The following is a 25,182-nucleotide window of genomic DNA, read 5'->3' on the forward strand; positions in this document are numbered from 1 at the left end:
TCTTCGTAGTTCCGTATAAATATAGTATATAAGCAACTGAATAATTCATTGATCTCATACTAATTTTTCTTAATAGTTCAACTGAACACACCTTTTCTTTTTAATAGTTCAAATAAATTGTATTCAAGTTTCATTAATACTAAGCTTAAGAAACCGATGGATGGCAAAATGCTACTCTAATTTTTTATGATCACGAGTGCATAATTTGTTGGTTCGAGAACGCTTGCAGTCATTTCTTAAGGGCCCCGTATTCGGTTAGTCTCCTCTGATGGCTAAAGCACTATATTATATAACTATTTATCTTAAAAGTGTGATAAATTACAATGACCCCAAATGCACAAGATGGGACATATCTGAAGAATAAATTGGACCCAAGAAAAGTTAGAAACAAAATCGATAGGACCACATTACACGAATCATTGAATTGCAATTTCAAGAGCATCGACCTTTGTGGTCATAACACCGCCAAAACCAAAAATACACCAATAGCTGATATCAAATACTTAAGGCTAGACACTTGCAGGTTCATACTCGCACCAAAGGGGCCTGAAGGTCCAAGTGCCATTGGAGGTAAACTCAATCCACCAGTGCTCGAGTTAGAACTGTTGTCAAAATATTCCATGATCATATAAGAAATTTAAAAGGTAACAATTACTACTTCTAAGTATAATAAATTGAGGATGTATAAAGATTAAGATTCTATACCTTCCGGCAAATATACAGGATGAAGAACCTGCAACAAAGTACACAGAATTAATTGGTTAAGTAAATAAAAGATGTAATGTAACTAATATTTTTTTGACTAAACAGGATCTTCAGGTTCAAATCAAAAACAAACTGCAACTGCTTCCTTGCCTTGCTAATATGCCCAATAGAGACATGATCACCAACCAAAGACACTAAGAATCCATTATTTTATCATCCAACCATGTTTTGTGGGAGGAATTAGATGTATTTATTCAAATTCAACTTTCAGTGAAGCCATAGATGTGTCATTGTGTAATTTGAAAAGCACATTGGTATATGCTTATAACTTGAATAGTTTTTATAACTGTAATTGCTTTCTAACAACGACCAATGACTTTCAAATATATGATTTACTCTCCAGGGGCTGTTTTCCTGTTTCTAACAAGGAGGGATTGTGGCAAATTTCCGACAACTGTTAGTACGCAATTTGAAAAAAAAATGGTTATATGTGTAACAGTTCAAAGAAATAACTTGAAGTGTTACAAGCATACCATATCAGAATATCAAGGTTAAAATAGAAATAAGAAGTCATATCGACTTACTAGGATCCTTGGTAGTAATTGTGGCGGTACCATCAAAGTCACAAGTTCCACCACTGCTATGCTTTCTCTGATAATAATCATTATAAGCATAAGAGGCATGACTTTTCACATTATTGGGAACATAACATGGTTGCCCCGGTTGAATTGCAGCACAATTTGCTCCTCCTTGTCCACATGCCCAGCTCAGTCCAGATTGCAGCTTATCAGTGTCTGCTCCATCTTTAGCCACACAAAAAACTCCTGAAGAATTTCCAGTAATCAGGTCGGAAGCACCAAAATTCAACGGATAAACAGTACTTCCATTGGTATAAAAGATGCCCCAACTTTTTTCTGATACAGGCCCATTCCTCTTGTCTTCATTAAACAATTCGTATATGTATGTATTAATGGCTATGTTTGGCTGACTAGGAGGACCTGAATCATTCATGACCCGCTGAATCATATTATTAATGTAGAGCTCGGCATTTTCTTCAGTAGCATCTGGTTCATTAGCTCCACCAAATGACGGCCAGCCAGTCTCTGTGACAACAATGGGTATATTATTGAAATTTAAGGCTTCTATAGAGTAGTAGGTAGCATCCACCATAGCATCAAACATACTGTTATAATGAAATAGAGTGTTTGGGTCAACAATTTGCTTCACGGAAGGAAGAGGTCGGAAAAGAGCATATTCAATAGGGAAAATACCATCTCCTTTAGTGTATCCATAATAAGGGTAGGCATTTAACATGTAGGAGGAATTTGTGTTCTTCAGAAACTGAAGGAGTTGATAGATAGTAGAGTTCCATGAAGAGTTAAAGGTGGCAGTGGAAGGAGGAAAAGGCTTAGGGATAATGTCCATAGACTGGGGAGTTGAAACTTTGACCCGGAAGTTAAGGTTAGCAGCAACCAGGGCTTTGTGAAGAGAATTCATGGCAGGAACCAGAACAGGGGCAACATTTGGGATAGTGGAAAGAACCTCACTGCCAACTGCTATTCCTGTGATATTGGTGGATGGGACATAAGCAACAACATTTTTATTAATCCAGGCTGCAGCTGCTGATGGAGATTCTCCAATCCTCAGTACCTCCTCATTGGTGACACCAACAATTACTTCAATACTAGTGTTTGAAAGGGCTTGTAGTAAGTGCGCGTTAGCATCATATAGACGCGCATGAGTAATTTGATTAGCTTGTAGAATGCCAACTATATTTGAAGCAGATGGCAGATCAGAAACATCAGTGCCAATGTTTACCCCCACAAATGCACCTACAAGTTAAACAATTTGATCTAGCATCAAGCCATCAACTGAAAAAGATAATAGACGGTCAATGTCATACTCATACATCCACATCCCTAATTGCTTCCCCTTGTGGTAATCATAAAAGGTATACAAAAATAAAAAGGCTGACCAATGTACAAGACACATATGGTCATTATAATTATGTAGGAAAAGCAATACTTTTGACTGTAAAATACTTGCTTGCAACTATCAAACCCAATCCAATAATACATGAAACACCTCATCAATTGTACTTAATAAATAATAAATGCACATGCAAGCACAGGAGACTCAGTCCACTCAGCAGTCAGCTTGCAGAACTAGTGACTTTACAGTCAGAATCTGATAGACAATGAAAAGTACCAAAGCATAAGAAGGAGTCCAGGAGGAGGCAACATAAACTACATAAATCCAATCTGACAAAGCCAATGCCATTGCCAGGATAAGTTTCACTTTATTTAGGCCAATTTTTTTTAAGAATGCACGACTATTGGCAAGGCTGTCACCTATCAGCAATTTCATTTTAATAAACTTTTGATCCAAAATTTAATTGACACACGGTGTAACTGCAAAAGCAGTCTGGACAATACAGTATGTAGACTGATCGTGAGAACAAAGAAATTTGAAAACTAAATTTCAGATATACACCACAAATATGAAAAAAAAGGTACAAATTACCTAATGTATTGGTAAGCACAGCAATAGTGAGCAACAAAACACTCGCAAGCCATGTTTTAAGCTTCATCACATCCAATATCACCTGATCAGCAAGTTCAGCCCAATGTTGCTGTCCAGCAAAGCCTTAGCTGAAAACTCGAGCAATAAACACGAAATCACATTTTGAGCAATTTAAATGACCAACAGAATACAGACAGATAATTAAACGAAGTCCAATAGTTGGATGAAACATTAATGATCAATATCTACTCTTACATAAAATTGATGTTCACAAAAGTCAAATCTAGTAAGAACAGTGCCATATTCAACAACCTTTCCAAGTAGGTAGTACATTGTACACCTCAAGGCCCAGTTAAAACAAAAATAAATACTAAAAGATTTGCCGTTTATAGATATTTTTCTTAAAATGGAGAAGATAGAGAAGCGTGATTTCCTCTTTTAGTACAAAAAAATGCATAATAACCTAACCCTCATAAAGGGGTTTAGAAAGAAAGGAAGAGAAGCGCGGAGTGTGCACCTGATATTTCTTAAAACCGCTGTAAGAGCTTGTGTTGTGGCTACAATGGACACTAGCTGAGAGAGGTGGAACGCGCAGAAAAGAAACACGTAGCAAAAGCGGAAACCGTTGAACTGAGAGATTTTTAGGTTGCAATGTGAAGGTGTAGTGATGAATCTAACAAACTCGTTTTTGTTGGGAGAAGGAAGGAATGGGAATGAGTTGGCGAAGAAAGGGAGAGGCAACAACAGTGTCCCAAACATTGCCCACTAAGTTATTACAACCGGACAACATCGCATCTGCATCATTGCCCCATGCTCTCTTTTATGTTTGCAAATGCAACTTTGAATTTCTTTATTCATAATTCATAACTAATGCATGCCCCATAAAGTTTTTTCACTGCTTTTATAATTTAAAAGCAATTTTTATTGGTTAATAATATAAAAATCGATACTTCGTGTCTATTAAAAACTCTTTATATTTTTGGGTGCAACCTAGAGGTATATGATATTTTTATTTGGTTAAATTACTTAGCTCCTTATATTTATTTTTCTATTTCTTATAGTTTGAAAATGGTCTTTTTAATTTTCTTTTAATTTTTGTAGTTTAAAAATATTTTTTTAGTCCATATAATTTATATTTTAATTCTTTCTTAATCCTTTTAATTTGAAAATTATAAAAACTAAAAAAGTACAAATTAAAATATAAATTAGAGAAATTAAGATCACTTTCAAAATTATAAGGATTAAAAAAAATTAAAATGTAAATTATGAAGATTAAAAATATCACTTTCAACCTATAAAGATTAAAAAAAAGTAAAGAATCATAAAACTATAGAAATCAAATGAGTAATTTAACCTTTTTATTTAAATTTCAACTATTTTTTATTCATAAAAAATGGTATTCATCCCAAAAAAATACTCTAACTATTTTCTTGCATCACGTCAACCCATCTTGGGAGTAGGGTGGTATCTTTATGCGGTGACTCTAAGGAATTATTTGATTGTGAAGAGGGAAGAAAGGAGAATAGGTGGAAAAGAAAAAAAATGACGAAATTAGATAAGAGTAGAATGAAATTTTTTGAAGGAAGGTTAGTTGGTAAGAAATAAAATAAAGAAAAATAAATATATCTACTGAGTAAATGACCATTTTAACCTTATTATTCCTTTTTTAAAACAAGATATTTACCCCACGGAGCACTAAGGCACTAAGCCCCCTCCAATATAACTAGATAAATCATATTATAAATATTTAACAAAACGACACAACATGTCCGCACACTTGCAAAACACAAAAACACTTTTTCTATTCCACCAGGTAAGTAGAGGATAATATACTAAAAACAAACATGTTTTCAATTGTTTGACATTATTAAAGAGAAGGACTAGAAATAAATTTTTCAATTTGAAAGGCTAAAATAGACATATTTTCATATTTAAAAAAATTAGAAACATATTTAAGTCAAAAATTTATATCAAAATTGTTTGAAGGATGGCAAATATTTAATTAGGTCATAATTATTTAAAGAACTAAAAAAATATTTTCTGCACACGAAAATTACTCAAATGTCAAAATTATGCAAAATATAAAAAAAGTCACAAAATGAAAAGAAAATACTTTAGAAAAAAATTACTTTACTGAGTTTATTTACTCTATAAAAAGGAATAAGCCGAAGTACTGATCTGTATGATCTGGGCCAATTAAAACTTAGCAATGTTTACTTGGTTGGGCTTCTTTACTCCTTAGCCCGGTTTGGCCCAACCCATTTACCTTTACCTCCATCCAAAAAAACCCTAGAATGGACGCACTACGTTAAAGTGAGATAAAAACCCTAGACACAGCAGCGCTTATATATACTACTACTACTCTGTTCCCATTCCTCATCTCAAGCCACTTCAGAGAAAATGGCGGTACCTCTGCTCTCGAAGAAGATCGTGAAGAAGAGGGTGAAGAAGTTCAAGAGGCCTCAGAGTGACAGGAAAATTTCCGTCAAGGTAGTATACATATTAGCCTTTTCATTCTGATTAAGTTAAGATGCATCGTTTGGATGAGTAATTTTGTGATTTTACACTTTATTTTGTGTTGCATATGGCTGTTGAGCTTTTTTATTTTTATTTTCGGTTTAGTTAATCTTTTAGTATGCGTTTCATCGTTCTAGCTTGCTGCTTTTTAAGGATATGATGATAGTACTTTGTCGCCCCAGTCTTAATTTGCACCACAAGGTGTAAGATGGTGATTGACATTTTATCTGATTCTGCTGTATTATGTTCAACCTGTTATTTTTTTTTGTCAATTTTATTTGAATTTGCTAGTTTTTTTTAAGTCTCAATTTTTTTGGACCGATGGGATATGAGGATAAATGTTTGACACCCAGTCTTACTATATTTTTTTATACGTGATGAGAGATCGACTATCTGATCCCATGTATAATTTGTGTTGTACATTCATCGGTGCTTTGTTTGGATTTTATTGACGTTGATTTGTTTCCTGTTTGCCACGGTTTTTCTTTGTTTTTTGTTTTAATTTGAACATGGGATTTGATGGCAACTTTTTGACACCCAGTCTTACTTGCTCCATTGCTGCACTCTGGTGAAAATTAATTGTCTCATCCTTTAATTAATATGCATTGATTGGCTTGCCTAGTAATTTCTTATTATTCTGAATAAATTTCCCCTTAATTTTTTTATTTGTATATTATGAAATGCGATTGCAAAGAGATATGATGATCTTTATCCATCAATTCTGCAATTGAATGATGATTACTTACATGCACTACCATCTGATCTCTTGCATCCTTTTCTTACTGTTGAGTAATTTTGTTTGATTAATTAGTGATTATTATTTATTATCTTTAGGTTGCTTAAATTAAGGATTTTTTTTGTTAATTTATTTGCCCATGGTATCTGATGTCCAGACTTCGGACTCTTTGTCTTGCTGTAGCTGGACATCTCGTTTTAAGGGCATATATAGAACTTTTACAGGCCTTGCGACACAGTTGGCTTTCTATACTATAAGCCTTTTGTTACTATTTTCCTGTTTACATCTCTTGAATACATTTATGTTGGTCTTAAAAATCGTTTTCATTTTAGCGATACTTTTCTTGCACATTTAGTTAAGAATGCTTTTTGCTTTACCAGAAAATTGTCTGATCTGCAATCTGTGATGAAATTTCTATAATGTGCTGATTTTCTGTGATTATTATCCTAAATATCACCATCTTTCGGCTGAGATTGCAGATCAAATTGTTCTTTTCTATGAAAATTTTATCCTAGTCTGTATAAATAACCTTTTCTTTTTTTATTCAACAGACAAACTGGCGTAGACCAAAGGGTATAGATTCCCGTGTTAGGAGAAAGTTCAAGGGATGCACTTTGATGCCAAACATCGGTTATGGTTCTGACAAGAAGACCCGCCACTATCTCCCTAATGGTTTTAAGAAATTTGTTGTTCACAATGTGAAGGACTTGGAACTGCTCATGATGCACAACAGGTGAACCATTGTTTCCTAATTAGGATTTTAATTCCGATTATTTTGCATCCAATGTTTCCTGACCACTTTATTGTGCCTTTATTCTAGGACTTACTGTGCTGAGATTGCTCACAATATATCCACAAGAAAGAGAAAAGATATAGTTGAGAGAGCTGCGCAACTTGATGTTGTTGTGACAAACAAAACAGCCAGATTACGCAGCCAGGAGGATGAATAGTCTAAATGACGGAGTCACTTATTTGTAGTGATCCTAGTGACACTCTTGACAATGGATTTTGATCTTTTTTTCATTCTTCTATAAATTGTAGCTTGATAAACGATTAATATGTGGTTTTTTTTCCCTCACTTGCCGTCTCATTCAATTTCTTCTTGATTTGGGTTTTGGAGCTTATTGAACATTTCAGATAATAGTGTTATCAGCTAAATAATTTATATAAACTGGGACGAGTATTATCAGCTAAACCTCATTTTATAAAAACGATACGTATTTAAGCCAACCAATTTTAAAGGATAAAGCAAAGTATGGCGAGTGAATAAACTAAGTTCATTGATAAAGCAAAGTTCTAGTATTTAAGCCATTGTACGTTAAAGAATTGTCCGTTATATTATTCAGTAGTTCAATTTCAAATTTGTAGTTTGCTTATTTGAGAGCGAACTTGATTATGTTGTTTCTCTTTCATGCCGTCGTATCTTGCCTTGAAGAGAATCCTTGCCAACTTCTTTAGGATCCAAAATAAAAGAAACCTTTATCTTTCGTTTCGTTGTTTATGATTTTTTTCTTTTGCGGTCTTATAATAATTCTAGCGCATTTTAACGCAATAGTTGTATGGGGCACAAGAATAAATATGCAATTGTTTGAAGAATACTAGAAAGCACTGTATAGTGAGGAGGTTAACACCAACCATGTGTGTCGAAGATGGACATCATGCATAAAACACGAATGATGAGGAAGGTATCCTGACCAATTTCATTTTCTAAAACACGGCTGTCTCTAATGTGAAACAATTTTTGTTTTTGCAGAAACATGAACTAGAGGTGGCACCAAATTAGAGATGCCACACATTAAAAGGAATACATTCAGATTAATTTGTAATCTCAATGAAACAGACCTTTGTGGGGATGTTGACAAGTCATGTGCAAGGAAAAAAAGATTCATCCAACCAACGGTTTCATATAGATTGCCTAAAAAAGATCCTCAAGGTATAAGAATGAACTCAAAGTAGTGTCGTCAGTGGACCGTGGCATGGAGTGAAGTCTACCACTAAAATGGGTATTCCTAGGAATCAAAAAGGATAAGTTATTTCACATACATAAATACAAAAGTGAAGGAAATATAGATAGACGGAGTTAGAACTTGGGGTACACAAATTAGGGTTATGCAGAACTTGTATGTAGCATTGAGGTCAAAAAGTTAGGTTGGAAGTTCATCAGGGCAACAATGTATTTAAAGACTGAATAATGTGACTGTGTGAGCATTCATTGCATATATTTTAGTATTTCACTATACTATATAACTTGGAAAGTTTATAATGCAGAGCCATTACCCAAATCTGAAGGCCATAGACAAATAGAATCTTAAAAGGCTTCAGCAAAAACTCTTCTTAATTTTCAATTTGGTATTCTAATGAGAAAAGAGAATGAAAGAATACGAGAATGGATTTAGCAGCTTGAGTCAACAGAAAGGAAAGAGGGTAGAAAGGGATTCTATAGTATGTATACAAAATCATGATAATCAATATAAATCATCAATATAATAAAAGAACAAGCAAGCACAACAACAAGCTCATATCTAACCCAATGGTATGAATCTGAAACTGAATCCAAAAGCAAGGCCCGAGTGTACCATGTATTCTGAAAAAGCATCATAATCAGTAGTGCCAACCTGATCAGCATGTATTAACTCCATCCTTGCAATCTTTAGTCAAATTGTAGAACGTTTCCACGCGTGTCTTTCCACGGTAAAAGACCTCAGTATCCACTGCAACTCTCATGTACCCATCAAACTCAACAGGCTTTCCATTGTTGAGAAGTGTGGTCTCGTTATACCACTCACTTGTATTTCCCCACAGCTCCTTATAGTCATCAAGCAGATGCACCTTGTAATTTGACCTCAACTTATCAAAGTAATTATAATAAGGCTCATTGGTGGCAATGTACAAATGTCTCCAAGGCTGAACCATCCATTTAAGCTTCTCGACAAGAACATCCGGCGACGTATCATAATCCAAATGAGGCCACAACTCCTTGTTCTGAGCTTTCTCTCCCCGAACCACATGAACGGCGTCAAAATCCCAGTCCAACCTTCCACTAATCTCAGTAACAATATTCATCAACCTCTTGGATTTCCACACAGCATGCCAAGGCCTCTGAATATTCTTAGCGGCCTCACCTTCACAAACCCTATACCAATAATTTTCAGGCTCCGGCGCATCAAACTGCCTCCATATAATCGTACTCTTATCCTTCTTAAGCTGCATAGGAGTCACCTTGTGATTGACAACCTTCCTAACAGGAATCTTCTTCTTCAAATGCGTTTTATCCCAATTCTTCCAATCCCTCAAAAACTCACCTTCCTCCACAATCGAAGCCGTCTCCTTCAAATGCTCGAAATCGAAGTAGTACCTAAAATCCTTCCCCTCCTCATCCTTGTTACTAGGGTTATAAGTTGAAGCCAAACAAACACTCAAATCCATAACAAAAGTCCTGTTCAAAAACATAGCTTCCCCCAATCCACACAAGAAACTCCACAAATAATGATTCATTCCCTTGCAGTAATCCCCACCTCTCGAGTAATACAAATACTTCCCATTCCTAAAATTAGTCTCCGATCCCAAAGTCGGAATCGTGTCATTGATCTCATCATCGCGGGCTGAAGCCCGCGGCGGCAGGGTCTTACCACCCCTGGCGGCACCGGAGCGCGTCATATTCCGGCGAGCATTGGCGCCGGAGTGCCAGCCGCCGGCGTGCACCACCTTGTACCTGCAGTCGTCGGTGACTGCGATCTTGAAGCGGCGAAAGTCGCGGTACTTGCGCCAGGAGCGTTCGCGCTTGTTCCGGAAGCGCCAAGCGACGTCGCACTCGCCGGCGACGGAGCCGTTCACCGGCGGTTGGTAGTCGAAGAAGGCAATGGACTTGAACGCGCGGAGGTTGAATCTCTGAATAGCAATACGAACGCGAGGGTTGGAGCAGTTTATGGTTCCGTCGCAGGCGGGGGGAGAAGGAAGCGCCGCGTCGGTGGAGTCGGTGGAATCAGCGGTGGAGTTAGCGGTGGAGTTGGCAATTTGCTGTTCGGATTTCTCGATGACGGCTTCGGTGACGGCGGAGGCGGAGGGTGGCGGCGACGGGAGGGGAGGGTCTTGCGGCGAGGGAGCGAGGTCTTCGCCGGTTTTGAGGACGGAGGAGTCGATTCGGAAAGTGGCATTTTGTGATTGGGTGAAGAGGTTGGTTAGGGCAGGGGTGGACTCGAGCCATGGGTCTGGGGGATGGTAGGTTATGGCTATGACGGTGAAGATTAAGACAGAGAAGACAAAGACGGAGAAGCAGAGATTGCTGATGAGTTTGATGATGTTTTGGGCTATGGGTTCGGTTCTGCTACTGTTGCTGCTCATTTTTTTAGATCTGAAGGTGAGGTGCTGCTGTTAGTTTATGGGCTACAGAAAGGAAAAGAGGTTAGGGCTGATGGCGACGGAGGATCTGAATCTGATGCCAAGTCTAATGTTAGAGTGTTACTTACTTCACTTCACTTGCCATAGAAACCAAGGTTAAATGTTCCTTTTGTTTATTATGTTTATTGTTTTTTTTTTAATTTGTTACAATAAATTTTAAAAGTTTTATTTTAATGTATTATATTTTGAAAAGTTTTATTTTGATATTTTTTTCTCTTTTTTTAGCCAACTAGATATATTTTATGATTTTTTAAATAATTAATTCAAAATAGTAAAACTAAATATGAAAGCAAAGCTCACAATCATAAGTGTAACATCGTATCCAAAGCAAATATTTTTTAATGTTTCTGATTTGTTTAGTGGATGAATGTGGTAGATCTTACTTGTTTTGTTAGTTGGTAGTGGCTGTAATGACCGTGAGGTTGTAAATGTGAACGGCAGTGATTATATTGTTTATGTTAAATAAAACTTTTAAAAACATAAATAACTAAAATAAAATTTTTAAAATTTAATATATGAAAATAAAACAACACTAAACTATAATAAACCAAAGCCATAAAAGAAAACATAAAACTTCACTTCACTTTTTTTTTTTCTATTTGCTGCTGCCTTTTCTTCGTTCACGCATTAGTTATTCAGGTTTATTACTCGTTACGTCTGAAAATAACTGTTATCCTAGTTATTTTAGACAAAAAAAGTAATAAATAAATGAACCAAAATAATATTGGTTTTACAAAACTAATGTTATTAAGTAGATAAAAGAGAGTAGTATTATTATTAGATTGAAAAACTAATGCAACATTTATTAGAGTTATCAGGAAAAATGAAACATTGATTTTGGAACAATTATTTTTGTAACACTTATTTTAGGACCAAGAAAATATATTTTACCAATTTACTAACTTTTGTCGAGCTTTATCAATTACTACTATAATTAATTATTTTGATTCCTGGTCCTTAGAGAAATTATTTAAAAAACTTCATATTGCATAAGTTAAATATTTATTTTATATAATTAAGTTTATGGTAAATAAATATTTTAATTTAAATTATATCATAAATAAATTTCATAATAAATAAATATTTTTAAATATATAAATTATATTTTAATTTAGAATAAGTATACTAAATTATTATATAATTTTAACCGATAGATGTTTTATAAGAAATGTGTTAGAAAATATATATTAGTGAGACTTCGCATTTTAAGTAGGGTTTTTATTTGACTAACACAATAAGAACTTGATTAAAACATAATGATAATGTAAAAGTTTTTTGCACTATTATTTAATTATATATTATTGTATAATGAATTTGAAGATTTTTTAATTATTTTAAAAGTCATATTTAAGATGATTTCTAATTAATTAATTGTGTAAATTTTACCCTAATAATATATGAAATTAATCTTAAACTAGTTTTATAATTATTATTTTTTTTTAAAATATGAATTTTCAATTATGAAGCTTCTTAAGAGAATATTGAATTATGAAGTTAATTTTGAGAATTTCTTATTGACATACTAATATTGGAATGGTTTGTTCAGACTTAAAAAAATAATTTTAAGATAAGCCTGTTTTTAAAAAAATGAATAAGCATATAGGATCCGTTTATCAAAATAAGCAAAAACTAATTTTTTTTTAAGCAAAATTAATTTATACAAACCCATTAAAAAAATACTTATTTTATTAAAATAAATATTTTTCCAAGAAATGAATTTAAACAAATTCACCTCTTATTAATGGGATTTGGGAATTGATTCTATGACGAACGCCGAGAATTTTGGTCTCTACCGTCTTGACTCTTTAGGTTCATAATTAGATACAATATTTCTACAATTCTACACATTTTACGTCGGACAATGTAAATTAGATTTACATGAGATTGATATCAACTTATTTGTCCTCTGTATGAAGAGGTTGCGAATACTTGTCATAGAGGAATTAACTTTTAAAATTTAAAAAGTCAAATGAAGTGCCAGTGACTTCATTCTAGTGGACCTTCACTATAGTCTATACACATATTTTTAGACATGAAGAAATATGGAAAACACATTTCAGCGGAAGGCATGCTCATAGTCATGATAACGGAAGTTTTTGTATATGAAGTGAGCTAACCACCGTGACAGTGCAAATGATAGCACTGCTAAGGCAACCATTGAATTTCTTTTTGCCACTGACATTGTACCATGCTTCATGACGGCAACAATCCCAATTGAAGCAACAGATATGATCTGCAGCATTACTTCAACCGCATTGAGGCTCTTATAAGCAGAATTGCAACTCTTGCAATTCACCACATGGGACCAGTACCTGTTCAAATTAGTTTGTAATCAACAATCCCAAAACAAATTTTTTCAAAAATTGTTTATTAGTACATATGCAAGCATGTTATTGAAACCTCGTTAGATATAGCGATGCAACGTTGAAACCCAAATTACGACATAAATTCGTTTTTGTGATTACTTGCCTTTGTTAAATTATTTTGAAAAACAAAATATACTCAAAGGTATCAAGCTGCTTTTGTGAAACACACATGAAAGCATGGAATTCTCTCTGCTGATTATGTTGTAGTTACAGAAGTACAGAACAACTTTTTCTTTCTCCATTGGCTAAGAATTTTAGATTGATAAAATTCTTGATTATGGTGGACTTCATTAAAGATTTATGCTTGATTTAATATACAATTTGGTCCCTTAAAGCAACAAAACAACTTGTGTTGCTTTAGTCCTTGAAAGTGCCTATCTATACAAATTGATCATTGAATATGTCAACTAGTTAACAATTTTACCCTTTTAAGCTGTGAACTTAAATAATTCTATCCCACAAAAGACTAATCTGTATGGACTTTTTTCAGGGACCTAAGCAACACAAGTTGCCACTTCCAAGGACCAAAACGTATACTAACTCTTCCCTGAATTAAAGGAAATGGCCAATCTATTTATAACTAAATTGAAACTTCCATGTTCAAGAGCAATCTTAAATGAGTACCTGTCCAAAAGCTGTTCTCTCGGAGGTGTTGGAGGAAGAGCTCCACTATATTTTCCTCTCCAATCAACCTGACCACCTGCATACTTCCTTAGCCACGTTCTATAACCAATAACAAGGGCGTCTGACTTTGTTGGCACAAAACAGGCTTTGTGCCAATTGTTTGGACCAATATCCTTTAGTTTATGTTCCTATCAGAAGAATTTAACAACCAAATATGAGGAATCAAATTAAATTGTTTTCCAGGGACATATTACTTTTCTATGGAGACATTAAAACTGAAGAAAATAAAACAGACCAGACAAGAAGAAAGAAAGGTACCAAATTTTAGTTACATGTAGAACATAATACCAGTGCTGAAACATAAATTATTAAGATTTTGCATCATTGTTAAGTAATATTATTCACCTTTCTAAGAGATATTCTGTCATAAAATCTGAAGCACATGTGGAATCATATAGCCGCAGATTATATTAAGAGTTATTTTGTAGCCATTATTGGGACAAAATCCCCCAACAATTCGACCAACAGAAAATTAATTTAGGTAGGAAATATGAATGCGCAGTTGACAGTTTACATGTAACCTGAAAACTCTATCCGTTCACCCAAGGCTAAGAAAAATTCGTTTGAGACTATTCAAGTTAGAAGAATATAAATTTTCAGCAAGCCTAATCTGTAATACTGACTGAAACTCGGGTAACCAATCTATCATAATTTAAGAGATTAATATAAAAAATTAATTAAAAAATTTAACCTCTACACAAATGCAAGGAAAAGTTAACCTGGCAACTACTATGTATAAAATTTTCACTGCAAATGGCCTTATAAGTTAATCGGGACAAAGACAAGCTGAATAATCTAATCCATTGAAAAAAATTCCACAGTTATCGAATTTTATATTGTTATGATGTAATAATAGCAACATAAAACCAGTTAAGGTGGTTTGGGCATGTACAAAGAAGGTCATCAAAGGTGCTAGTTAGAAGAGTAAATTATATGATTTTTAGCCTAGCGAAAAGAAGAAGAGGGAAACCAAAAAGGACGTTGGAGGAAATCAGCAAAGGAGATCTAAGGCTTAATAATAGTTTTGAAACTTTGATTTTAATTCTGCCAAATGACATTGTGTGATCTTTGTAATTGACCTCACCTAGTGGGATAGGGTTTTGTTTTTGTTGTAAACTTGTAGTAGTAACAACTAATATCATTCATTTATTGTTTTTTATTAGCAAAAAAGAGATATAAACCATAAGATTAAAGTAGGACAAATGAAATGGAAGAGTACCCTGAGTTATTTGTGATAAAAAAAAGTACCACTCAAACAAAATTTTACTACACAACTATAAAACTTATGATGTTTTATATGGAACAAAATGTTGGGTGGTAAAAAACCAACAAGAGAATAAACTCAATGTAGCAGAAATGAGAGTGTTGAGTTGGATGAGATGAAATACTAGATAAGATAGAATTATAATAGTATTGGGGGGAAACTTGGGGTAGCCCCTATTGTAGAAAAGATCATACAATCTTGTCTTAGGTAGCTTGGTCATGTATGAGAAAACCTATAGAAGCCCAATAAGGAGAGTATATCAGATGGGTAGTTAGAGGTAGAGGAAGCCAAATAAAAGCTATTAGCAAATCAATTAAGAAGGATTTAGAAGTGAATAGTTGGTTTGTTTGTGTATAAATATCTACAACAACACTATCATCGTTTAATTCATGTAGCTATTACCACCTAGTGGAAAAAATTGTTGCTCCTCCTCTTTATGATAGCTTTATTCAGGAGAAAAAGTAGAGTGATGGAACCAATTAGTCGATAGGATAAATAGTTATAAATAATAACAGGCGTTACCTCAACATGGAGGAGATATAAATCTGAATCCAGAATCAGGTTTTGTCCCACATGAAATATCCATCGTGGTACAATTTTGTCCATCCACAATCCAAAGTTTCTTGGGAAGCACCATATCAATCTGCTTTTACCAGGACTAACCGGAACGCAAACAAAGATTAAACACATTTTCTTCTTAGCTGATGATTTCTGCATTAAGTTTAACACACATTATGCAATACCCTTAGAAATACTGCCTGCAAATTGTTTCTGATCTAAAAATAGCATCTACTCAAATATGTTACCTTAGTTTCACCAGATGAGGCAGGTTGATCTGGAGTATATGCATAAAAAATGCATGGTGGCATAAATTTGCTTTTGCCCCAAGCCTGATTTGCTGAAAAGCCATTGATATCTAACTTTTCAATAGACATGTCAAGTGGCCTGCCCCCTTCTCTATCAGCTTTCACTGTTATTAAGCTCTACATATGTAAGTGTCATATATAAGTAAATAGAAATTTAATTAAGTTAAAAAAGATATACCTTATATGCCTACCTTTTGGTTGCGGAGTACGCATTAGTCCATAGTGTGCATATGGAACATGTGCAGGATCCATAAGATTTTCTATCAGTACTTCATACCTAAAATTACATATTCATTTTGTTAGAAAGATCAAAGATACACAAAGTGGGGAATGTGGTTTTCACCCCCTAGGATGCAAATTCTATGCATAACGTAATGCTTGTGCTTTCATCTTCCAGAATCAGCTAAATAATTAGACCAATTACCAATCACAAAAAAAGAAAGAAAAAAATAATAATTCAGGAGCTTCTGGTAAAAGAAAGTGAGCCACATACAGATGTGTAGTTCTACAACACAGGAAAGATCATAATAGTCTAAAATTCATACCCATAAGGAATGTCTCTGTTTCCCATTGATTTAGTATACGATGGATCATCTATTTCTGGTATGAATGGGGGTCTTTTTCTTGTAATAATATCTTTGTATTGAGGATCAGTATTTGGCCAGAACCACAAGATATCATTCTGCACAGTACTTGGGTAAGCAGCTACACATGCTTTTTTGGACGTATGTACCTACACATTTTTTTCAGCAAATTTTAATGAGCATCAGATTGTCCCATTGTATGATGAAACTTGGAAGCATTTAAAATTTTTGAAAAGAAAAATGGTTAGGAAACTCCAACTTTGGGTCATATGTGACTTACCTCCTGAGTTTCATAAGGGTCACAAAACCTGCTCATTATTTACTAAATGTGCAAAACACCCCATTCAACAAAGTACCAACACACATTCATCTGGCTAATGGATAAAGTGTAAAAAAACTCAAATTTTGAGTTGGGTATGATTTACCTGAGTTTCTAAAAGGGTAAAAAAAATTCAGGTGTAGGAGTCATGTACTGACTTACCCAATTGGACCTTACAAAGCACAAAACTAAACCATGTACTATAACTGACTATGTACTGAGTTGGATTTGCTTTTTTGAAACATTAGAAGTTTTGTGTTGTATCATTTGCTTAACTTTTGTATTCTGTAAGTTGTCTATGTAATATTAACTGAGTATGAATGTTGTACGTTGACTTTCATAAGTACGAGTCAACTTCTGGTCATGGTAAGTGGATAAGTCGACTTATGTAAGACTAGATTGTCACACATCAAGTAAAGAATAGATGGAAACTCTTAAACTTGAGGGGTGTAACTCATACCTTTTCCATTAAGAGAGACATGAAAAACAAATTACGAATCTACAACATAACTTCGCATCAACAAAAAAGACGAGGAAGAGATGGCCATGAGTGACATGCATAGGGGTCAAGAGTAGTTTGAAGCATTGGTGAGATCTAGAACCAATGAACTTAGAGAGAAAGTACGCCACCAGCCACTCACAAGCCACTACTTATGTTCCACGCATCAACATAATATGATCTCACCTTCAATATTGCAGGTTTCAGAACATGAAATCATGATGACAAGCTAAAATTAATGGCCAGGAAATGAGTAAATGGTACATGCAAATCATAATCCATTGATTGAAAAAACGGCTGAAAAGTATGCATTTTCATATGCGTTCTGGCTACTTACTACACAGGAAATGAAACATACAAAAAAAAATAGTGAATTTGGGAGCCATATTACAACAACATGCATTAACTACAAATTATGACCAAGAGTAATTACCGGAGGGCCATCAGGGAGTGCCTGAGGAATGAGCTGGCATTCTCCTTTGCCATTGAAACACCAACCATGGTACACACACTGCAACCTGCCCCATTGATCAATCCTTCCATCAGACAAGGGTGCTAATCTATGAGGACAAGCATCATCATGAACCTGCCAAGCACCCTCATTCCTATCCCACCACACAACCACATCAATTCCCAACACCCTCTTCCCATGTGGCTTCCTCTTGTCAAGGTCACAAATTGGCATCAAAGGGTACCACTGAGAGTACCAGTCAAATTTCTCTGCATGACTTTCAAATTCTGGCTCAGCCTCAGGTTGGTTACTGGATTCTGTCAATGGAGGGGGTGACAAGGCAGTTAAAAGCTTGGATTTTGAACTGCCCCTGAGAAAAACCAATGAAACTGGTGAAGCCACTTGGTTGCTCAAGAATATGGATTTCCTAAAGGAGTTTGATGTTTCATGTGCTGTTGGGATGTGAAGTGTGCCAACAGAAAAAGCACACACAGCTTCCATGTTCCTTTCTGCAAACCAAAAGGAACAAGTGTACAACAAGAGAGGAGAGTGGCAACACACAATGAACACCCCAAAGCTATATGCTTCAACTCAAAACTAGCCTCACATTTTATGTTCATTTTTATGTGATGCTCAAATTTAAGGGGAAGTCCATGTGTTTCCTGTTGTCACCATCAACCTAGTGATTTTAGCTTTGTGATAAGGACCTTATCGCTTTGTGGCATGTAATGAAAGGATCACAAAGCCACGTGGATGATTAGGAGCTTTGAGCTATGAATGGACAAGAACAAACGAAGGACTGTAATCAAATCACCTATATGGTAAAAACTAAAAACACTTACAAAATTAACTGTAGAATTCTGATACTATTCTTTTCAAATTGACTAGTACTTGCCATTTAGGCCCGTGGAAAAAGTTTAACCAACCAATTTGTTCTTTCGAATTTTATTTTATTTTCTCATATTATTTTTTTATTTTAAAAATATAGACACAAGAAACCGGGCTGGGATGCTAGTTCCAGTTCCAGTTCCATTACAGCCCATTCCAAATTGCTCCACCCTCTTATTTTGGGACTTTGATCCTCCTCAATCAATTCACAGTAAAAAAAGAAAAAAAAAAGAACATTAAAATAAAACATGAGATTCTGTAGCTTCCATGATCCTATGATGACCCCGGGTGAGTGTTGATGAGAAAACAAAGGATAGAGGGAGATCTGTTTCAGTTTGAAACTTCAACATCTCTTCGTCACAGTCTTAGTTCTTTCTGGTTTATCTCTTCTGTTGTTGTTAGAACGAACCCAACACAACATTACACATTTCACACAGATCTGGTCCATTTTTTGTCACTGTCAACAGAACTATCCCTTCTTTCACCACCGCCAGGTACTAATTTCTTCTCGTTTTCCTCTATTACTTCATTCACAATTTACACCTGATAGTGATGCCCCAACTCGTTGCTCCTCTTCCCATTATTTTTGTGGTTGTATGCATCTGCGCTCTCCTCACCGACACTATACTATTCTTAATATTCATTTGGGTCTCGCCCTATTATTTTTCTCCCTTTCTATCCCTCTTTTTTTCTCTCAAAGTTTTGGTTTTTAAATTTGTTCTGGTTGAATATTTTCAAGGAACTTATGGGGTAATTAGTTGCTGTTGGATCAGTTTTTTCTTCTTCTTCTTCTTTTCGTTCTCTTTATCAGTTTAGCTGTTGATAACTGTGTGTGCATCTTTTCTGATTTTTAGTCTCATGGGTTATGCCAAAATGTCATCTTTTTTTTTTTTTTTGTTATGCAATGGCAGTGATGATAACTTGAAGAAAGAATCAGACATGGAGGGTGATCTTCAAAGGTCTCTATCTTTGCGCCTAAATCGTAGAGGAGATCGAAGTAATCAAAATCCTGCTAAAGGTGAGGAAGGATTGTTATACACTGTTTTGGTTCTTTTATCTGTTGAGAAATCTCTCTTTCTTCTTGTTTCTTTACTAGATTAACAACAGTGAAGGAAATAGTTACTTTGGCCTTGGCAAATAAAATCTGTTTGTTAGTGATGCAGATTTTGAGGTGGGTTTCTTTTCTTCGGGGAGGGTACCTCAAGATTACCCCATGAAGATCGTTTGGAAGAAAGGGTTTGTTCGGTTGGTTCTTGTAGCAGGGATCTTGTGGATGTTATTAATTCTTCTTGCATTGTTGTTCCATATATGGTCTTGTCAAACTTCCGTCTCCTTTTTATCAGGTTAGTAAAGTTTTTAATAAATTTGGTTACTTTTTTGAAATCTTCTCAAGTTTATCTCTTGTTGATTACTACTAATTAATTGTAATAAGTAATAACATAGACACTTCATCTAACTGTCTATTCTCAATGTGATATTTTGAGAATTGGGTTGAAGGGAATAAATCACGTCGCTTTATATTTTAACTTGATCTTTGTAGCTGCCTGTGCCCGTTGATTTTAGTTGTTCCTGGTACTAGAAAACCAACATGTACAGGAAGTTTTTTGCAATTCATAGATGATGGCTTTTTAAAAGAACAGTTTGGAAATTCATTTTTCCCTATAGATAAGGCTAAGTCTTATGTCTCTTTCATTCCTATAAGTTCAACTCGTAGCTTAATTCTTTAGCAGTATTTACTGTGGAATTAGAAGGTTAGCAACTCTATTTTCTAGTTGAAAATAAGAATAGTATAATATTTCTAGGTATAGAGGGAAAGCCAAAAGTTGCACCTTGGTGACCGGTTGGTCATGGGTTTGAATCCGAAAACAGACTTTTTGCATATGCGAGGGTAAGAATAGTCCTCTCCCATACTTTTGCATAGGAGCCTTCTGGTATGGGGGTATGTTAGTATAATATATCTTAGTACAGAAAATTGAATTTAATGTGATGTTTTCTTGTTAATTTTTGTCTCTCTTTGATGGTATTTGTAAGGGGAACTAGGACTGCACTTGCCTTATATTTTATCTATATTTATTAGTTGAAACTAACTTTGTAAATACAAATATCTACAATCTGATTGGTGAATTTAGAAGCAAATTTGCTATGAGTAGAAATGTAGGATGAGAACTTGATGGGAGGTTCTGTTAGGTTATTAAAAGACATACTTCAAGGAATGCTTGTTCATTATAAACATTTTGTCTTTTATTTTATTCTTTCCACCAAAATTGTCAACATTTCTGAAAATATAGCAATTTTCTGCTTGACCTGCAGCTATGTGTAACAAAGATAGCAAGGTTTACAACATGTTAGGCAATATGGGACTGGTATCAAAACCTCACAGTAAGATTTTGGTGGTTTTGCTTCCATCCCTTTTTTTTTAACTTCACCAAATGATAACTGTGTGTTTGATATTGGTGCTGCCTATGTTTGTTAGGATGTCCAATTCCTCTTTCCAATGACCCTGATAAAATAGTTATCCCAACTAGAAGAACTCCCAACGAAATTCTAAAAAATCTGTCGTATGTTATGGAAGATGAGGTTCCACATAGTGAAGCTCAGTCATCTCCTCTATTTGGAGGCCATCCAAGTTGGAAACAAAGGGAGGAAAGTTTCAAACTAAAATCAAATATGAAGGTAAATTAGTTAGCATGATTTGCTCAAGTTCATTTTAATCGCAATTGTTTCACAATTTTGCAACATTGCATCGTAGTTGCCACAATCAACAAGTCATTTTTCCCCATGTGCTCTGCCCATTAGGTGCATTGTGGATTCATTCAAGGTGGTGGTGCTGAAATGAATCGTGTAGACATCAAATATGTCAAGAAATGCAAATTTGTTGTTGCATCTGGCATTTTTGATGGCTATGATTTACCTCATCAACCATCAAATATAAGCCTTCGCTCAAAGGAGCTTTTTTGCTTTCTTATGGTGGTGGATGAGGTATCTCTGAAATTCATGAGGGAAAATGGTACTGTCAAAGAAGACGGAGCTGGTGGAAAATGGGTGGGAATATGGCGACTTGTTCTTCTTAAGCATCCTCCTTATGATGAACCAAGAAGGAATGGGAAAGTTCCCAAAATTTTAACCCACAGGTTGTTCCCTCAAGCACAGTATAGTATTTGGATTGATGGTAAAATGGAGCTGATAGTAGATCCATTGCTAATCCTTGAGAGGTACTTATATCTGTTTAAATGTTTTATGCCTAATTTTTATGATAACATCAACACTTTAAGTCTTTTTTTTTTCTGGATAGATATTAAACTGCCATCCTTTTCTTACTTGAGAGAGCTTAGAAGGATAGGGGGGAAAGGCATTTGATAATTTTGAATTTGATACATTTCATGTGCTGATCAGTCACTTACACTAAAAACATTATGGGGCACTCTGTTTGAAGGGCTCAATTTAATGGATTTTTTTGCTTTCCCATTTTTCTCTTACATAGTCTTTATATATTTACAATCATGAAGTTGATCCATTATAGAAGCAAAATATTCGTTTGGTAGGGACTTTCTTGTCACGTGTTTCTGGATTTTCTTTTGGGATAACAGTTGATTGTATCATGTTAGGTTTTCTATGTTGCCCCTTGTGATAAAGTTTTGACACTAACCTCCCCTCGTCTCTTCTCAAACAAATGAAAATGGTACTTGAAACTGATAAGGCTAAAACTTTCTAGCAGAATGGATAGCTTTTTTCTTTATTCCTGGAGTTACTTCCCTTGCGTTTATTTGCACATGACACTTTGATACCCTGTGTTGTATAACGGCATATCTAATTCCTTTTGAAAGCACTAATTCATACAATTGTACATACCGCGAGGGATATTAGTGTAAAAATATAAACAGGGGATAACTTTGAAGGAATATTCTATTTCAACCAGCAGGAGAAACCACACTGAAACTATTGGTATAAACTCTCGCATTGAAGTTTCATGTTAAGAGCTTACTTACTACATCTGTATTGTTGAAAAACTGCTGATCATGTCTGTGCAAGCCTTTCTGTGACTTTTGATGACTGTAACCTTGTAAAACTATCTTAATTATGCAGATATCTGTGGCGAGGCAGGCATACGTTTGCCATTGCTCAACACAAGCATCACCGTAGTATATATGAGGAGGCTGATTCAAACAAGAGGCGAAAGCGATATGCTCGACCCCTTATTGATCTCCACATTAAAATCTATTATTACGAGGGAATGAAGCCATGGAGTTCAAATAAAAAGACCAATAGTGGTAAGACAGGAAACAAGACCTTCTGGTTTTATATTTTATTTCAAGGGTTTGATTTCAACAATTTTGGTAAGAGGAAACACATTGTTTAGTCACATTTCTGTTAATTTTCTAATTTTGTTCAAATTTGTTCCATATACTACAATAACAACAATAGCCTTATCTCAATAGATGATGATGACTACTTGTATCACATGATGTTATGGGCTCTTTAAAAACCGATTTCTTAGGGATATTATGAGCTGTATAATTATGTAACCGTTAACCATTGTATTTATGACTCTAATTTTAAATGAAACTATCTGCTGTATAGTTAAGACACATGGATTCATTCAAATGTTCTCTTGTTCCTCTCTCTCAACGATAATGTTTGGTGATGTCGTATTGTTAACAACAATATATGATGTTTCAGATGTACCAGAGGGAGCCATCATCATTCGGGAACATACTGCCATAAATAACTTATTTAGCTGCTTGTGGTTCAATGAGGTTCACCTCTTCACTCCCAGAGATCAACTGAGTTTTGGCTATGTTGCATACAGATTGGGGGACGCGTTTAAATTCTTTATGTTTCCCAACTGTGAATACAATTCACTGTTTGTGTTGCACCCTCACACAAGAGAGCACTCTTCTCCCATAGAATGGGTTAAACAGTTGGATGAACTTAAGAAAGGCAATTTAAGAGAAAGTAGGGGAGGACTAGGCTTGTTTACGCCTTATCCTGGGGATCTTGATTCTGTTGTTCTGCCAAATGTAACAAGAACATCAAAAGCAGGCTGACATTTTGATTATTGTTTTAACATATTCATTTTGTTATGTATTTTTTTTCAAGAATTTCTTGATGTTTATTTTGTTTAATCTTAATGAAAGTAAAGATAAGGCGCCTTTATATTGATGCACGAGCCTTTGAGACATAACTTCTGAGTTGTTTGGTAATAGTATTGGTATGGTAGAATAGAAAACGTGATTGTGATTCCTTTTCTGGATCCATTTGCATCCTTTTCGTCTAATACTTAATTAATCTTCATTTCTTAGTGCTGTTGAAGTAGTATATCTTAAATGTTTTTAGGATATTTGCTAGTCCACTGACATTTGATATTGCTCCTGATTGTATCAATGTCTTGATTATTAATGAATGATATAAGCATTTTGCAATGTAAAAAAAAAAGGATATTTGCTCTTCAATATTCTTGTCACAGTCTAATATTTTTTGTTTTAATCTTCAGTCAAAAAAATATGCAAATGAGAGGGAATCAACTGATCTCTCCTCTCTGGTCTCTAAAGATACCCAGAGTGTCCCATACGAAATGTTTAAGAGAAACAAATTTATTTTCCTTTTTCTTTTCCGCAACACTTTACGTGCTTCATTTCATGCTTTTTTTCCCCTCACCACACGAGTTAGTTCGATGGTCCCTTTGTTGCCTTTTATTGTTGTGTTGGTGCTTATTATACTATTGGTCGGTGGTCTCCTACCTCTTAGATTTGTTCTTGTATTGTGCTTTGTGTTGTTTAGTTGAAGAATAGAGCATCTTATCACATTTTTAGAAAGGGAAAATGTGAGGTACCAAATTATAGTTGGAAAATAAAAAGAACCTAGGGCGTTTAGAAGACATAGGAAATGAAAATGCTAAAAGATAATGAATGATATCCTTCAAGAAATAAGCAAATGCATACATGGTGGAACTGCACATTACCATTTAATTTGCTCGGATCTTAAGTTCTATCTTTGTTGTCATTAATTAATGTTAAAAAGAAAATTAATCTGGTAAAAAAATGTTAAAAGATATTAAAGAATAGATAGATATTCGAAACCACCTACTTATTATAAGGTAAGATTTGCTTTGTGAATAAAGCAAATGATAACATAAAAAAAGTTTTAAGAAAATACAGGTGAACGCGATATGAGATTACACTTTGACATGTGATGGTTGGACGAAAAAGAAAGAGATATCACTTGCTAATTTTCTTATTGACAATTCAGGTAAAAATATTTTCTTAAAATCTATTGAAACTAATGCAATTACAGGTATCAAGCAAATGTTTGAATTATTAGATACATGGTACAAGAAATTGGATATGACAACGTAATGCAAGTGATGAAAATTGAAAAATGATGT

At 34.7% G+C, this 25,182-nt stretch overlaps 5 protein-coding genes, 3 non-coding genes and 1 pseudogene across 10 annotated transcripts; 6 read left to right on the plus strand and 3 right to left on the minus strand.

Annotated features, from left to right (window-relative positions):
- Positions 1 to 269: 269 nt before the first annotated feature.
- Positions 270 to 4,097, minus strand: LOC100784409 (glucan endo-1,3-beta-glucosidase 4). Its single transcript, XM_003524905.5, has 5 exons — positions 3,746 to 4,097; positions 3,229 to 3,356; positions 1,290 to 2,537; positions 706 to 733; positions 270 to 602 (listed from the first exon to the last, which is right to left on the minus strand). Exons 2-5 carry the CDS (start codon positions 3,293 to 3,295, stop codon positions 455 to 457), a joined length of 1,491 nt encoding a protein of 496 aa, XP_003524953.1. The 5' UTR covers positions 3,296 to 3,356; positions 3,746 to 4,097; the 3' UTR covers positions 270 to 454.
- A 1,446-nt stretch (positions 4,098 to 5,543) lies between these two features.
- Positions 5,544 to 7,670, plus strand: LOC100499946 (60S ribosomal protein L32-1). The gene is made up of 3 exons (NM_001251485.3): positions 5,544 to 5,718; positions 7,033 to 7,214; positions 7,302 to 7,670. Exons 1-3 carry the CDS (start codon positions 5,629 to 5,631, stop codon positions 7,429 to 7,431), a joined length of 402 nt encoding a protein of 133 aa, NP_001238414.2. The 5' UTR covers positions 5,544 to 5,628; the 3' UTR covers positions 7,432 to 7,670.
- Positions 5,898 to 5,979, plus strand: LOC113001761 (small nucleolar RNA U31b). Its single transcript, XR_003267248.1, has one exon. It is a non-coding gene; the product is annotated as a small nucleolar RNA U31b (small nucleolar RNA).
- Positions 6,070 to 6,145, plus strand: LOC113001762 (uncharacterized; annotated as a pseudogene).
- LOC113001738 (small nucleolar RNA Z195/SNORD33/SNORD32 family) lies at positions 6,437 to 6,513 on the plus strand. The gene has a single exon (XR_003267226.1). It is a non-coding gene; the product is annotated as a small nucleolar RNA Z195/SNORD33/SNORD32 family (small nucleolar RNA).
- LOC113001739 (small nucleolar RNA Z196/R39/R59 family) lies at positions 6,876 to 6,959 on the plus strand. The gene has a single exon (XR_003267227.1). It is a non-coding gene; the product is annotated as a small nucleolar RNA Z196/R39/R59 family (small nucleolar RNA).
- A 571-nt stretch (positions 7,671 to 8,241) lies between the features above and the next one.
- LOC100802779 (uncharacterized) lies at positions 8,242 to 11,056 on the minus strand. The gene is made up of 2 exons (XM_003524148.5): positions 9,097 to 11,056; positions 8,242 to 8,490 (listed from the first exon to the last, which is right to left on the minus strand). The coding sequence occupies exon 1, from the start codon at positions 10,820 to 10,822 to the stop codon at positions 9,101 to 9,103; it is 1,722 nt and encodes a 573-aa protein (XP_003524196.1). The 5' UTR covers positions 10,823 to 11,056; the 3' UTR covers positions 8,242 to 8,490; positions 9,097 to 9,100.
- Positions 11,057 to 12,814: 1,758 nt separating this feature from the next.
- On the minus strand, positions 12,815 to 18,588 carry LOC100784940 (protochlorophyllide-dependent translocon component 52, chloroplastic). The gene is made up of 7 exons (XM_006580094.4): positions 17,895 to 18,588; positions 16,605 to 16,792; positions 16,251 to 16,336; positions 16,000 to 16,163; positions 15,716 to 15,904; positions 13,870 to 14,057; positions 12,815 to 13,191 (listed from the first exon to the last, which is right to left on the minus strand). The coding sequence occupies exons 1-7, from the start codon at positions 18,411 to 18,413 to the stop codon at positions 12,936 to 12,938; spliced, it is 1,590 nt and encodes a 529-aa protein (XP_006580157.1). The 5' UTR covers positions 18,414 to 18,588; the 3' UTR covers positions 12,815 to 12,935.
- Positions 18,589 to 18,901: 313 nt separating this feature from the next.
- LOC100785473 (probable hexosyltransferase MUCI70) lies at positions 18,902 to 23,958 on the plus strand. Of its 3 annotated transcripts, none has more exons than XM_006580095.4 (8): positions 18,902 to 19,294; positions 19,712 to 19,818; positions 19,964 to 20,143; positions 21,111 to 21,179; positions 21,274 to 21,473; positions 21,597 to 22,012; positions 22,884 to 23,068; positions 23,478 to 23,958. In XM_006580095.4, exons 2-8 carry the CDS (start codon positions 19,740 to 19,742, stop codon positions 23,843 to 23,845), a joined length of 1,497 nt encoding a protein of 498 aa, XP_006580158.1. In that variant the 5' UTR covers positions 18,902 to 19,294; positions 19,712 to 19,739; the 3' UTR covers positions 23,846 to 23,958. The 3 variants fall into 3 exon arrangements, with proteins under 3 accessions (XP_006580158.1, XP_003524955.2, XP_006580159.1); XM_003524907.5 differs by lacking the exon at positions 18,902 to 19,294 and adding an exon at positions 19,366 to 19,550; XM_006580096.3 differs by lacking the exon at positions 18,902 to 19,294 and having other exon boundaries at positions 19,956 to 20,143.
- The last annotated feature ends 1,224 nt before the right edge of the window (positions 23,959 to 25,182 follow it).

The sequence above is a fragment of the Glycine max genome, chromosome 5 (assembly GCF_000004515.6).
Source record: "Glycine max cultivar Williams 82 chromosome 5, Glycine_max_v4.0, whole genome shotgun sequence".
Taxonomy (NCBI): domain Eukaryota; kingdom Viridiplantae; phylum Streptophyta; class Magnoliopsida; order Fabales; family Fabaceae; genus Glycine; species Glycine max.